This window comes from Carassius gibelio, chromosome A12, assembly GCF_023724105.1.
Source record: "Carassius gibelio isolate Cgi1373 ecotype wild population from Czech Republic chromosome A12, carGib1.2-hapl.c, whole genome shotgun sequence".
Classification (NCBI taxonomy): domain Eukaryota; kingdom Metazoa; phylum Chordata; class Actinopteri; order Cypriniformes; family Cyprinidae; genus Carassius; species Carassius gibelio.
Genome location: NC_068382.1, coordinates 7,210,163 through 7,225,884, shown reverse-complemented (window position 1 = coordinate 7,225,884; position 15,722 = coordinate 7,210,163). Strand labels below are relative to the sequence as shown.

The window sequence follows — 15,722 nt, the reverse complement described above, 5'->3', positions numbered from 1 at the left end:
GTCTATTTGTGTAAATTATTGCAAAAATAATTAAATAAATACAAATTGTGTTTCTACATTTTTATTTATATATATATATATATATATATATATATATATATATATATATATATATATATATATATATATATATATATATATATTATTTTTTCAGCCCCTCCCCTTCTACACCAAGTCAACTCAAATCACCTTTATTTATATAGTGTTTTATACAATACAGATCGTGTCAAAGCAGCTTTACAGTGTTAAACAGGAAAAAAGTGTGTCGATAATGTAGGAGGACAATACTAAACAGTCAATTTTTCAGTTAAAGTCAGTTCATAGATGTCATCAACCAACTCATGATCAGTTATCTTCAAATAGTCCCTGGGCAAAGCCAACAATATTGCCAGAAATCAAGTGACCATAATTTCCAGCATCCCATTCATCAATAAATAAATAAATAAAACTAAGGCCCTGCCCTGCTTACATTTTATACTGCATATCCTCAGAAAATGACATCATTGAATAAAAATGCAAATACGATTTCATGTTGACTTCAACAGAATCCATTTGTGCGGTATGTTCTACCATTGTCCCAGCAAACTCCCCATAAAATTCAGGCAAGTCTAGATCTAATACCCGAGAGACATGTGACACATAGACCTTAAAAACTAATAAATATATATATATATATATGTGTGTGTGTGTGTGTGTGTGTGTGTGTGTGTGTGTGTATATGTGCATGCAAATGAAAAACATTCACACCTGCATGCCAAAACACACACATAAATGTTCATCACACACACAAACACGCAGCAGAATTCTCTGTCTGGTACGGCTGGAAAGGGCTGGAATGAGAGAAGAGGAAGGAGGAGGGTTATGTGAGGAATGCTCCAAACCCGGGCTGGTGTTGCGACTCGTCCCAGACTCTGTGCCGTCACCACTGGGGTCTGTGGCCAGACCTCCCTGTGCCAGACCCACTGGCTCCAGAGACCGCCCAGGCCAGTTTAGCTGCAGCACAGGGCCCATAATTACACAGCTCTCCCCCATACTCTCTCTCTCTCTCTCTCCATGATCCCTCCAGCAGGGGCTCATTCATCTGTTTAGTAAGCTGCCTACATAGACAGCATTTTAAGGCAACACACGAGCACTCTCCACTCCTAAGTTTTGTACTTTTTGTAACCTTCACAAATACAAGCTAATACAATTATATTGTAAAAAAAAAAAAAAAAAAAAAAAAAAGTATAGATTTTTCATTTGTTTCATAAAATAATTTTAACTTGAGTTTCAATAAGATTCAACTGGATTTTTTTTAAAAGATAATTATAACTGAAAAACAAAAAATAGTTGTGCAGTTGACTTGTACAGGTAATTTGAATCAAAAAATAAGGCAGCAACTGAGGTTTTTAAGTTGATTACATTTTTTTTGTCTATGTACAGCAACAAACTCAGCGAAAAAAAAGTGAATGAGTCAAGGCAAATAACAACAACAACAACAACAAAAACATAAAATGTCTTTTGTCATTTTCATTTACTGTATATGCAGATGCTTTTATCCAGACCGACTTGAGGACAATAGAAGCAATGAAAACAACAAAAAAGCATATAAGTGCTGTGACACTTTTTTTATTTAAATAAATAAAAATAATAAAAAGGGGATAGAAAGAGCTAGTGTTAGAGGCTCAATTTATTAAAGAATAGAGGACACTAGTGTCATTGGGTAAATATATATATATATATATATATATATATATATATATATATATATATATACATATATTTATATATACATATATTTATATATATATATATATATATATATATATTTTTTTTTTTTTTTTTGGTCTTATAAGAATGTGTATAACAAGGCACACTGCAAAGTTATGCACTGTGTATAAAAAGTGTAATTTTGGACCAATGATGATTTAAAGAGGGCGGGGACAGCACTGCCACTGATTAAAATTCTAATTGATTTGAATTTGAAATGTTTACATTTGAGTACAAGAACACTGGAATTCTTGAGCCTTTCTCAGAGTCAGTTTTTGTAGAAAGGTAAGGAGCAGTAAACGTTCTCAAAAAAAAAAAAAGTTTAAAAGAGTATGGATTAGGACAAACTTTTTTTATTGTGTTGCTTCTGATTAGGAAACAATGCTGGAGTATTGTGACGTTAGATTAGCAAAATTCTAATATCAAACCCTATAGAGCGTTGCAGTATTCAACACTGACAACATTCCATTGGCTTCTGGAATACTGCAGAATTACACAAGAGCACGGATATAAACACAACAAGGTTTGTGAGTGAATCAGTTTAGCTCTTCGGTGTGATGATGTTTAATGTCCCCAACAAGCTCTGTAGTCCCAATTAGTTATGCACTTGTTATCAACTGGCTTTTTCAAGACAAGTAAAAACTAAAAAAAGGGGGAATTAGTGATGTATCTTATATAATCAAATAAAACGTGAAAATATCTTGAGCTTGTGTTAACCACAGACCTGATTTCAGACATTTAACCAAAAACCCATTCAAAAATCCCAATGACGATGGAACTGGAATCACTAAACTGCTAACTCATTTCCAGGTTTGGGCCTACAAATATACGCCATCCTTGTACCACTCTATTGAATTCAGTTGTTAGTTAAGCCTCAAGTGAAAAGCACTATTCATGTGCCACTGCTTGAGTTGTTACCCGTGTAGAGTGATATAAATCAGTCAAAGACAGCTCGCTAGATTTGGAATAGAGCCAAAGACATTCAGTACTCATTATTAATGTCATTCACTGCTGTTTTATAGATGTGCTACTGGGAGTCGCATAGCACAGTGTGTTGTGGGAAAGAGAAAAGTCTTGTTAAAATAACTGCTTATTAGTTTTTGTTTGCCAAAACATCGATCTGAATTGTAGAAACTGAGCCCCATGTGTTTGACAGCACAAATGATCTTATATATCTCCTACAGCAATAGTATTCAACTGGTCATGGTCATGGCCAAATAAAATGTGTCGCAGGTTTCTAATTACTCATGATAAACTGCAACAAACAATAAAATCATAAAAGCATAAAATACTTCCCCTATATTTTATGTTTATATCATTGGATGTTCAATATATATATACAGTAGATAGGTAGATAGATAGATAGATAGATAGATAGATAGATAGATAGATAGATAGATAGATAGATAGATAGATAGATAGATAGATAGATAGATAGATAGATAGATAGAACTAATGTTGTCTGCATGAGCACTAAGGCTCAGTGCATTTGGACATGTGTACTAAATGGATAACAGCAGATCATTTTTTTTTTTTTTTTGATTAAGGGTTAAATTTATTCTTCTTTTAATAGCGTTCAAGAGGCTGATGAGCTTAATTCCAGCTGTCATAGAGATCAAAGCAAAAACTCAGTAAAAAAAACATTACTGAAAAAGAGACAGAACGTAAACCCTGTAAAGGCTATGATTAAAGCTGAAAGAGACAGCATAATGATGCTAAGTGATCAAGGAATGTTCAGGTTCAATATAACTCTAGGAATAGCTCTAGGAACACCCTTTAGAGCATTATGACTTTATTCTACTTGTCCCTCAGTTTCTTTACAAAAGCAAAAGTGACAGCTTGCACTTACAATTGTAGTAAATGGACTAATGCATGGCTTAAAAGCAGAAATATGTAGTGAATTCATTGTTGTGTTACGGTAACAGTGATTTTTACAGAAGTTCTAAGCGGCCATGCATTATAATATTTTTTCTTCTTGTTTTCTCGTTATAACAACTTAATTTCTCGTTATCTCGACATAACGAAGTTCGTTATCTCGACATAACGAAGTTCATTTTCTCGTTATAACGACTTAATTTTCTCGTTATCTCGACATAACGAAGTTCGTTTTCTCGTTATAACGACTTCATTTTCTCGTTTTCTCGACATAACGAAGTTCGTTTTCTCGACATAAGGAAGTTCGTTTTCTCGTTATAATGACTTAATTTTCTCTAAGAAGTTACAAAACTGCGCCAGCAGGTGGCACTATAGTTTTGAATATAACTGATGGGGTGTTGCACACTATCCACTTTACTGTACGCAGACCTTCCTCGTGATCGCTATAATTTGTGCAGTCTTCATTACTGACATTTAATTAATTCATAAATGTTAAATGCTTGAATCAATATGAATATTTTGTGTATTAAGTTCTTGCTAGATGCATGAGTTTCACCAACGCGTTCTGTGTCATAAAATAACTGCTTATCAAAACCAAGGTTGACATCACTGTATTCTGTTTATCTACAGTAGGACGGGATTTAACGATGTAGGCTGATGTGCTTCTTTTCCTTATTACTATTCTTTACTGTTAACCATATTGATGAGAAATGTGATGTATATGTAAAATCCATAGGCTAATTTAGTTTTGTTCTATAATGTTGTAATTGTTTTTTTCTACACACACACACACACACACACACACACACACTACACGTACACATGGACGCTCTTTTCAAACAGAAGCTTCTAACACACATGATATCTGCCACATCATATAATGACTACTACAAATTACAAATTCTATATAATTTTATTTCAAATAAAGGGAAAATGAAAAGTGAGTTTAATCCAAGCAGCTCTAATTTCGCGGTGTTGCCATTTAAACATGTTAATTACAAAAACAAAACGTTCCTTGTACTGTCTCTGGAAAAATCAACAGTGAGTGATCAGCCTTTATTTATGTACAGTACTGTAGACGTTATTACCTAGGCGAAGCTAAATTAGCTGAAATATAGGCTACAGTAAGAGCGCCTGCATGGTTGAGTTCGTTACTATAGCAACAGTAAAACTGTCATGTCGTTATAACGAGAAAACAAATTTTCGTTATGTCGAGATAACGAGAAAAATAAGTCGTTATAACGAGAAAACGACTTTCGTTATGTTGAGATAACGAGAAAATTAAGTCGTTATAACGAGAAAACGAACTTCGTTATGTCGAGATAACGAGAAAAATAAGTCGTTATAATGAAAAAAACGACTTTCGTTATGTTGAGATAACGAGAAAATTAAGTCGTTATAACGAGAAAAAAAAAGAAAAAAAATTATAATGCATGGCCGCTTAGAACTTCCGTAGATTTTAGCTCACACGAGTTAGCTGAAATTATTTTCTAGTGGTAAACTAATGGATATTATGCCAAAATTCTAAATGTATTCAAGCCTCTCTTGAGAGTAGTTAGCAAGCTACATATAAATTATAGTACAATGATGATAGAGCGACCCTATAAGATAACATGATGATGGGTGAACTGGTAAACAGTATTGACAGTTTTACAATATGAGGTGAAGTTTATATTACATGTACGCAGGCGTGCAGAAAGGGTTACAGCAGGAGACAACGAGCCCCCACCGCGGTCTCCACAGCCTAAAGAAGACCGACATTGTTTATTTAGGGACAGTGGGTTGGGCTACAGGCTTCATAAATCTAATGAAGCCTTCTCGAGGAATACCTCATCCTCCAGAAAGAAATGAGAAAATTATACACTTTACTGACCGCCTGTCCTTTTCTTCCTCCTCCTCTCTCTCTTCATTTACCACTGCTGCTATAATTTCCTCTAAGCAAAGCTACCTAAAATAACTTTAACCTAAAAATCTCCATTCGGAGACTTACAGGACTTCCTGGAGGTCCTCTTGGGTGGCTTGCTCGCTTCATTCAGGACTTCATTCAGCTGCGAGGTGGCTCCTGATTGACTATAAAGACACGTAAAAAAAAAAAAACATGATTTCCATGATTCCAGAATCAGTGTCACGCATTTGTTGGCAATTATGATTGGCACACTGCAAAAATAAATAAATGAATAAATAAATAGATAGATAGAAAGAGAGATTAAAAAAAATCTTACAATCTCTTAAATCAACAATTCACAAAATTTTTATATCTTCCAATTAATTTTAGGAGCAACATTTGAGACAAAGTTGATACTTTAAATAAAAAAATTACTAAGACACCTGTACATGTCTAAAATAAAAAAAGAGCAACCGCTGGCTTTTTGCTGACAAAGAACTGAAAATGTCTTTTTGGCAGTATTTTCAATATTTATTTGTAAATTGTAGGTCTGCTCACAGCCTTGTTTTCATTCATATGAAATCTAATTCACTATCTAGGCTGCCAAATATTAACCATTTAATACCCCAGTGAAATTCTCTTAAATTATTCTCTTTTGAACTACATTAAAACATATTTTATTATAAATGTCTATGAGAAATTGGAAGGATTTCATGAATCAAATACGATTTTCAAGCTCTTGATCTTGTTGATTGATTTGGATATGCATCAGGTGAGAACAGATCTTTTTTTTTTTTTTTTAGGAAAAATAAACTCTCAACTAATAGTGTAAACTATACAGGGAACCTTGTCAATTGGTACACAGCTAAAATATTAAAGGTTAAAATGAACAACAACATTCCAAACGTTTAAATCCATTAGGTAAGTTTGATATCAGCCTATGGTATTGCATTTAATAATCAACACTCAAATAAAAACCAAGTTGTATTGGCACGTTTAATTTGCACATAATAACTTGATATATACGTGTAACATATTTCTATACTACTCCGGTTCGCTTTTGAAATGTAAACATAAACGGTGCTATCATACAAACTTATTTTCATGACAATAATTATTTAACAACACATTATATAAAACATCAGCATGTTAAAAATATAGGCTAATGAATATGTTATTCTGTGTGCGTATCTAACTTAACTAACTTTGGACACCTGAGGTAAGTGACTAATTGTAATAGCATACATGACGTATTTACGCTGTTAAAACAGGAACTGGGTGATTAACGTTACATGAGACACGATACATTTCTGTCAATTGTATACTGTTTCTTTCAACATACCTTCCGATGTTCATTCATATTTTTTTCGTGCAATAACTAATAAGGAAAATAGATACATGGCACAGCGACCTGCCACGCCTCATTAAAGCAACTGACTTTAGAGCCCCCTACAGTTAAGTGAGTGAAATCCACTGTCGTAATTATTACAATGGGTAGAGTACGGCGTTGCTGCCGTAAAGCAATCCGTCTTTTATCACTGAACTTACAAACTGAGATAGAAGATGTTTGGAAAGAAACAAAAATCATTCGTTTTAGAAGTCAGTGAACCATCACAATGATTTTGAAGCTAATATTTCATTATATATATAAATAAATAAAACCAACTTATTTACTGTGCTTTAAAGAGCACCTGATCAACATTTATTGTTTGACATGTATTGACAGAATTTGATTCATAGCAGAGACTTTGTTTAATATTATATATAAATAAATAAAACCAACTTATTTACTGTGCTTTAAAGAACACCTGAACAACATTTATTGTTTGACATGTATTATTGACAGAATTTGATTCATAGCAGAGACTTTGTTTCATATTCTGTAACAAAGCAAAGTTTTGTTTACATGTCAACTGAAAGGAGTATAAATATTGATCTTGGGATTTAACGAATTTGATTTAAAAAAATATGATTTTGCCTTTGCTTTGCAGTTTCTGTTCAAATGTCACTTCTGTCCATGTTTATGTTAAAAGCATACTCAGCCTTTTCATTCTAAATATAAAGTAGCTACAGATTCACAGTCAGACTTCCACTGATTATAAAAAGGTAGTTTTAAGAAGTAACCACAAAACCACAGAATACGACTGATGTCTGTTGAAACAGAGATGCCCATGAGCTCATCTGAACCAAGCGGTGTGTCTCGTGCTTTGTAACACAAGCCTCATATTTCTCTTCGTGATCTCCCCTTCTGCATATCCATCAACAGTAGGGACTAGCGACTGCTTATACAGTTGTGGAAAAGAAAATACAAACCTACAAATTTAGGTTAAGGTATGCAGACTAAAACGTAGCGTCAAAAAAAGACTGTGATTTATGATTTATGGTTACTTGCTGAGACTCACTTTGTGGTTTTGTTGTTACAGTATGTGCAAAGCAACTGAGTGAAACGACAGAGGACAGAGTCTCAGTATATTCAGTATGGAGAGCATGACTACAGAACTGGGCATTACAGTACAGACTGGGCAATGGTAAAAATGACAATATGAATAAAATATCGTACATTAGCTCATTTTTTTTTATAACTCCATGATAGTGTGCTCACAAATCATATTAATTGTGCAATAGGGATGTCCTTACATGAGAGAAAAACAGATTTTTGAATCTTATTGGCAAGACTCCTGTTTTGAGATATTGCAGTCGAACTGCTTGACTGAGAGTGACATTTGCTTTTATACACAGTTCAGTGAACAAGAAGTTAATATCAAGTGACTTACTTCTTTTTACTTTTGTTTTTTCTTTCTATTTTTGCTGGTGATCAGAGGTTTGCATCTCGCTGTGTAGCTTCTGTAATTCTGTAATTCTGTGTCAAATTCTCCTGCGGACTGTAGATTGACAGAACATCACCCCAGCTTTCTGGAGGTAGTTGGTGGTTTTACAGACATGTATTTTAGGGTTCATTTTCACAGCTTTTATGATTTGTCTGTTATCAACTACTGTTGTTTTTCTCAGCTGATCAAGTCGTCGTTGGTTGCTGATATCGACGGTAGTTTCCAAACTCTTGATTTCTCCATGCCTTTGTTTTTCCTAGTTCTAAATGACTTCATCTTTTCTTTTAGCATCCAAATGCTTGCTTTTCTTTCAAAGAATGTCGGCTTCCTCATATTCATACTATTTTGTGTGTGTCATTATCGAATTCAAGACTTAGAATGCAGAAGCAAATTATAACATTTTCCCTGCTTTTAATATCTGAAGAATTAATGCAACAGGACACAGCTGAACACTTAGAAAGACTTATATGTAATACATATTTTTGGCCAGTTTTCAAATGATTTTTTTCTTCAAATAAAAGTTTGTAATGTTAGCTGGTTGGCTTGAATCATGGCTTTTTACCACTTTATCAAAAACTTATAACAAAAATAAATTGAAAAAATACAGACAGGCATTTTTTATTTTTATTTTTTCCAAACTACCTGGGTAAGTTTTGTTTTATCAAATTCTAAATGTTATCCTACTGAAGGACATATGCAAGTGTTCCTAATTAGTACAAACTAAGGGGCTCGACACACACACCCACACACACACACACTCACACACTCAGACTCTTCCTCTGTCATATGGAATCTCGTGGGTGGCACTGGATAGGCAGAGTGCTCTGGAAATAGCTCAGGAGCAACCCCTCTGTTTCTCCAACCCAGATTTCCTTTTCTGAGGTCAGCGCAAGGGCTGGAAGTGCTGTGCTGCAAACCTCCAGTCTCCATGGCCGACCGCAGCGGCTTCTCTCACAGCACTTCAAGGGCCCGGCGGCGGTGACCAGATGGCCCACCTCGCTGGAGCATCACGAAGACTCTACACTGATTCACCAGGACTGTTGGACACACTCAATATAGTTGGGAACACAGAGTGAGGCTATACATGACGTGTGTGAAGCGTGAGAGGAAATGTGTGTGAAACACAAAAGAATGACGCCTGGTTAAGACATTTAAGGGATGAAAGCTAAAAGACAATTCTTATTCTTATGTCATTCTAAACTTACTTTCTTCTATGGAACACAAAAGAAGATGTTTCATGTTGCTCTTTTCACATATATATATATATATATATATATATATATATATATATATATAATGAGACTAGATTTTCTGCGGCCACTGTGTGACTGTATTATTCTGTATATTCACTGAATGTCTTGTCTTGAAAATCTTTTTGACAGTTGTGTTGAACATTCACTTTTTACCGTATGGAAACAGCAGCTTGGCATTCAATACAGCAGCATTCAGTTATAAATAACTTTTTTTTGTATTCCATGGAGGAAAGTCATACAGCAATCAAAAAAAGGGTGAATAAATGATGGCAGAATTTTCCTTATGAAAACAGTGGGTTCAGCTAAACCAATGTAAAAAGAGGACACATCAAGTTTTTTTTTTTTTTTTTTTTTGAAAATGTTAGTATAAACTTTATGTTTCCATTTTTACAGTCATTTTTACTCTGGCCAATGTTTTTTGAGCTTTTAGAGGGCTTTACATTTCCTTTTCCTGTGGTTTTCGCAGACAAGAACAGCCAAACCCAGATGTAGATGCTCCGCTGCGGACTTGAATGTGCCAGACAGACAAAGGCACAGAAGACAAATCAAGGCCATTTATTTGTATTTATTTCTTCTCAGTGGTTTTTGCATTTTGCGGCCCAGACACACAGACCCCATGGAGGATATTCCTACTAGACAGCTGAATATTTTTTATTTTTTTTGGACAGCTGACTGACTTTGTGATGAAGGTAGAAATCACTAACGTCATTCCCATGCTTCGAAAGAGTGACAAACATTGTGACTTGGGTAGAGATGGTAGTATTTTCCTGCACAGAGCTATAGTTTACAACTCCAAATACCCATGCTCATCTTTTTAAGCTGCGATTTTTTTAATACTGACACTAAACAGAAACACACTGTCACCCGTGTAACACAGTGTAATGACCTCACTGTCAGCGAAACGTATGGAACCAATTTAACGCGCTCCCCTCTCCTCTTCCTGTGCGGATGTGTCAAATCTGCACACATCTGGGCCCTCCTCCAGATTTACAACAACCAGACCCCTACATATCAAGATGAAACAACAAAAACTGAGAAACCGCAAAAGCCTGACGCAGACAGCAAAAATGAGACCAAAACATGGGCAGGAACGCCTCACAACTGGACAAAAATCCCAAGCATGCGTTCACGCTCACGTCACATCGCACTTTCGGACAATTATGATTATTATACAGAAAAGTGTAGAGGTCAAAGTCTTAAACAGTTATGGCAGTCACTCTTTCCAAATGCAGATCAGCCGGACAAGTAATGCATGCAACCGTAAATCAAGGACAGACAGGTTCTGCTGTTTGGCACACCTTGGATGAAGCTCTTGCCCCGAGGTAGATTCCCTCACACACATGCACACACACACACACATGGCTCATTCTTTGGCCTGCTTTCACATGCTGTGGGGAGTGTTGGATGCCTGGCCTCTCTGGTCAGGTCTGTTGCCAAGCCTTAGCCCAGAACTGAGAGGTCTGTGTTTGCTAGCACGGAGCCTAAGCGCTCTCCTTCAACCTCGTTTCTAAATACACTGCGGCTTCAAGGAACAGCTCTCTCAGCAGCTGGGCCGGCAGCCATGGAAAATGTAGACGCAACCAAAAAAACCAGGAAGAGGGAGATGTGGAGGTGTTATTTTGTTTTCTGAGGTTTTTAACCCCCCCTTGCGAGGGGTTCATTTCATGCGCTCATAAGCATTTCTGACAGCTCGTGATTTTCTTAAAGGTTTCAACACGTTGTTAGAGCTGGCGTCCCTTGAGGAATCTATAACTGTCGTTTCTGCTCATTTGGTTTCTTTGTTTGCTGTGGCCGTTAAAGCTGAGTCATTTGTCCAGGTGCTCCATTCATGGGCAAATTCACCTGAGCAAGAGAACAGAAACCAAACGCAGCACACCGTCATGTTGGGCGACATGTAAAGTAGGCTGCCCGAGAGCCACGTTCAGGGGAACTGATGTAGTATTCAGCTGCTGAGTGCTATAATTATCTAATGAAATTACATACTGCTGATCTGGCAAAGTGGGTAAGTTAGATTTTTACACCCCACCTGACTTCCAGTCGTATAATGACAGTCTTTCACTCTAATGATGTGTGTAATATGTTTATTTACTACGGCCCTTTCACTATAATGACATGACATTTTACACGTCAGCAATACTACGTCAATACGCACTCGAGGATCTGGCATATAGAATGAAAATAAAATTTTGCATTTGTGTGTGGTGTTTCTTTAGTGGCTTTAGCAGTGCTAAACTCTCCACCATGATGTTAATAGTATTGTCTAGTGGCATGAATGAAAGAAGAACAGCTAACAGTTTAGAATAAAAACAAACAAATGCTGAAACAACTTAAATAAATACAAATAAAACAAACAAAAAGAAAGAAAGAGAAAGAAAAACAAACAAATAAATGCTGAAACAAATAATAATAAATAAATTAATGCTTATTCTAATAAATAAATAACAAATACTGATAACTTAGAAAGAAGAAGGAAAGAAACAAACAACGTCGAAAAACGAAAAAGCTAATATTTTAAAACAAACAAATACAGATAACAAGAAAGAAAAAAGGTAAACATTTATAATACATAAGTAAACAGATCAATACTGATCAGAGCTTAGAAGAAAGCTGATAATTTATAATAAACAAACAAATAAATATTGATAACTGATCTTAGAATTAATTGATTGATTAATTAAAACTGATAACAACGGAGAATAAAGAAATAATTATAATATTTCATAATAAACAAAGAAAGAAAAGAACTTTAGAAAGAAAGGAAAAAAATTAAATACATAAATACATATCACAAACAGGTATAAATAGATGCTGATCTGTATCTGTCTACAATATATTTCTTTAAAAGGTGTCCATTTGGGTTCTTGTGAAACACATACAGTGGGGCTAAACTGAGCAGCGTTCTTCAGAAAAATCTTTAAGGTCCTGCAGATTCTTCAGTTTTCCAGCATCTTTGCATATTTGAACCCTGTCAAGCAGTCACTTTATGATTTTGAGATACATCTTATCACACTGAGGACATTTGAGGGACTCAAACACAACTATTTAAAAAGATTCAAACATTCACTGATGCTCCAGAAGGAAACAAGATGCATTAAGAGCTGGGGGGTGAAAACTTTTGAACACGATGAAGATGGCCAAATTTGTCTTATTTTGTTGAAATATATATTTTTTTCCATTTAGTTCTGCCCTTCGTAAGCAACAGAAGATACTTGTATGTTTCCCGGTACACAAATTAAGTACAATTTACCTTGATCTTCAAAAGTTTTCACCCCCCAGCTCTTAATGTACTTGTTTCAACACGGCCAAACTGTTTCAGAAAGATTTCATAGCAGTTAATGGTTTTACATCTGTATGAACTGGTTTAGAATAATATGTTGTAGGAAAAGTAAACTGTTATGAAGAAGCCGTTTAAATACGAGGCTTGTTTATGACGGAGTTTACAGATGAGGTCACTCCAGATCCTGATTAAAGAACCTTCAGACTCGCAGTAATTGCAGGTGCAGACAAACCAGTCTGGGATTCTGTGGCAAGTCAAAGAGTGATTCAGTCGGATAAGAAACTGATGGAGCCATCACTCAAAATTCAAACGCAACTGGTCGATGTCGAGCCGAGATCACAAGTCTGTCGGCCTCCTCTTGGAAGCTTATCAAAATGTTTGATGGTGATGGCAATCAAAATCTAATCAACACAGTTTGGAGGTCTTCCAATAGAGTTCCTTAATCACTCACTGTCAAATCAAAATGAAAGCTGCACTAAACCACAGCTAATCAAACAGGTATCTGAAGAAAATCAGAAACCAGCCAATTTCCACAGCCATTTTCCCATACTGTAGGTTTTCTCTGGTGCTTTGTTAACACAGACATTGAGTGTTTGGAATAGCCAACTTTTATTCCATGAGAAAGCATACATGTTTAAAGAGCTGATGTATTCATATGATGTAATTAGTACGAAAACATTCAGATAAAAGTCTGAATCAAACTAAAAGGGAACGTTATAAGACATCTTAAGATATGAAGATATTATTTTATGTAAAAATCATTGAAACAATGTGTATTTTGACAAGAGCCATACAAATTTAATTAAAAATAAAAATTTTAATATCACATACTACCGTATTACTCTTACTTATTATTACTGCAATATGTACACAATTTGCAAATTTGCACTGAATTGCCACATGACCAAAATGTGGTGTATGTGTGTGTGCATATATAGGCTATATATGGATGGATTGATGGATAGATAGATTTTCTTTTTTTTCAGGATAAATATTTAGCTCCACTCACTTTGCATTAATGAAAAATGAATGCAAAGTGACAAGGTCATGTGATAAAAGTTTAGCATATTACGGTTTAAACTTATCTTTGCATAATATGTACGGTTTCATCTGTTTAACCCAAGAAACTCACAAATGAGGAACATTACGAGCAATTTCTTGGACCGGGCGGTCAAGCTAAAGTAGAACACAAACTACAGCAGAAGTGAAATGCAGAAAATGCATGCTAGCATTGTCTTCTCACTGAGTCTTTGCTGCTCTGTGTATAAACATCCTATGGCTTATTTGTCTTGGTGTGTGTGTGGTTCAAACTGCGCACAACTCCTAGTAACCCAGACTGCAGCAGTGCATGATGGGAGACGTGGGTTTGGCGCTGTTTGATCTCTATATGAGAGATGCAGAGGGCTTCCTCTCTAATCACTCTCTCTAAATGAAGGTCGGCTCTGCAGACAGGAGATCCATGCGGAGGTGGGCTGGTGGCACGGCTGAGGGAGGTGCACTTCTCTGTCTGCTGTCTCAGTGTACAGGTGTACCCACATCCAACTCACCAAACAAACATGGATGTTTCTTCAAAAATGAATTAGAAATATTAAAGAGATGATTTAAACAAAGCATAAAATAAAACCAGTGATGTATTACATTTTATTTCGCAATATTTATTCTGCATAACCCTGTAGGTTTGCTGAGGCCCTCTAGTGGGACCTGGACACCTGTTTGAGAACCATTTGAACAGAGCATTACATTATATAATGGTTTTGATAAGAAACACTTTTGCATAACACCTCATCCATGCAACTAGGTGTCAATATAAAGGGCTGTTCACACCAAGGTTGATAACTATAACTATAACTACATTACCGTCCACATCATCGGATGATAATGTTCAGTTTATTGTAAGTGCGTGTTACAGTTAAGACATCTGCTTTTTATTCGATTTGTAGTCATGTCAGTCTCAAAACAGCACTACTTGGTTAATCTATTCAAACAGCGCATTTGAAAATCATTTGCATGAGACAAAGGTCAGATTAGTGGAATTATTAAAAAATATTAGACTGCAGAATACAGACTAACCAATCAGAATTAAGTATTCCAGTGAGTCACTGTCACAACAAAGCAAGTTCTCCACCAAAATTTTCATTAGGACCCCAAGCAATCCTACTGGCTCAAATAACTTTTATTGGGTACTTCCTTTAGTGCCTGATTAGAATTCCTACAAAACCATATTATGATGTTTGAACAAATTTATAATGTCCATTAATGTCTTACATTGTAGCATAGCATACAGATACCCAATTAGCATGGTAGCTTAGCTTAATCACTTTGCACTTTATCCTACATTTTTTTTTGCAATAATTCAGTTATAAAAAGAACAACATAAAGGTGTTCAATAATTGTTATAATTAACAGTTTATCAGGTGAAAGAGGTTACAATTTGTTGTATAATGCACTATATAATTTTATATTTTAGATGAATTTCATTTGTATGTACTTGACAAATATAAACTTTTGAGAGACCAAATTCGAGGGGGGATCCTATTTGTCACAGCTCTGAAGTACACAGGCCGTACTTTATACTTTTAACATTTTTCTGAGCGTTTGTGGAGTTTATAGCCAGAAAAACGCCAGAAAACACCAGAAATTCCCAAAATGACTTTACAAGTGCGACAAACAGACACGCTCTCTCTCTCTCTCTCTCTCTCTCTCTCTCTCTCTCTCTCTCTCTCTCTCTCTCTCTCTCTCTCTCTCTCTCTCTCTCTCTCTCTCTCTCACACACACACACACAGAGAAAGCATTGTGCTATACTTAAGAAGAATTTGTGTTTGTCCCGGTGTCTTCATTTATTTTGGTGTAGGTGC

The 15,722-nt window shown here is 35.5% G+C and overlaps 1 protein-coding gene across 1 annotated transcript in view; it reads right to left on the bottom strand.

Annotated features, from left to right (window-relative positions):
* The window catches only part of LOC128025013 (homeobox protein Dlx4b-like), an 84,564-nt gene extending 77,592 nt beyond the window's left edge, over window positions 1-6,972 (bottom strand). Inside the window, exons 1-2 of the mRNA XM_052610961.1 lie at window positions 6,852-6,972; window positions 5,615-5,694 (exon numbers count right to left, since the gene is read on the bottom strand). Coding sequence (XP_052466921.1) covers window positions 5,615-5,694; window positions 6,852-6,865 — 94 coding nt within the window. The 5' untranslated portion in view covers window positions 6,866-6,972. The remainder of the gene's footprint in view (window positions 1-5,614; window positions 5,695-6,851) is intronic.
* Between the last annotated feature and the right edge of the window lie 8,750 nt (window positions 6,973-15,722).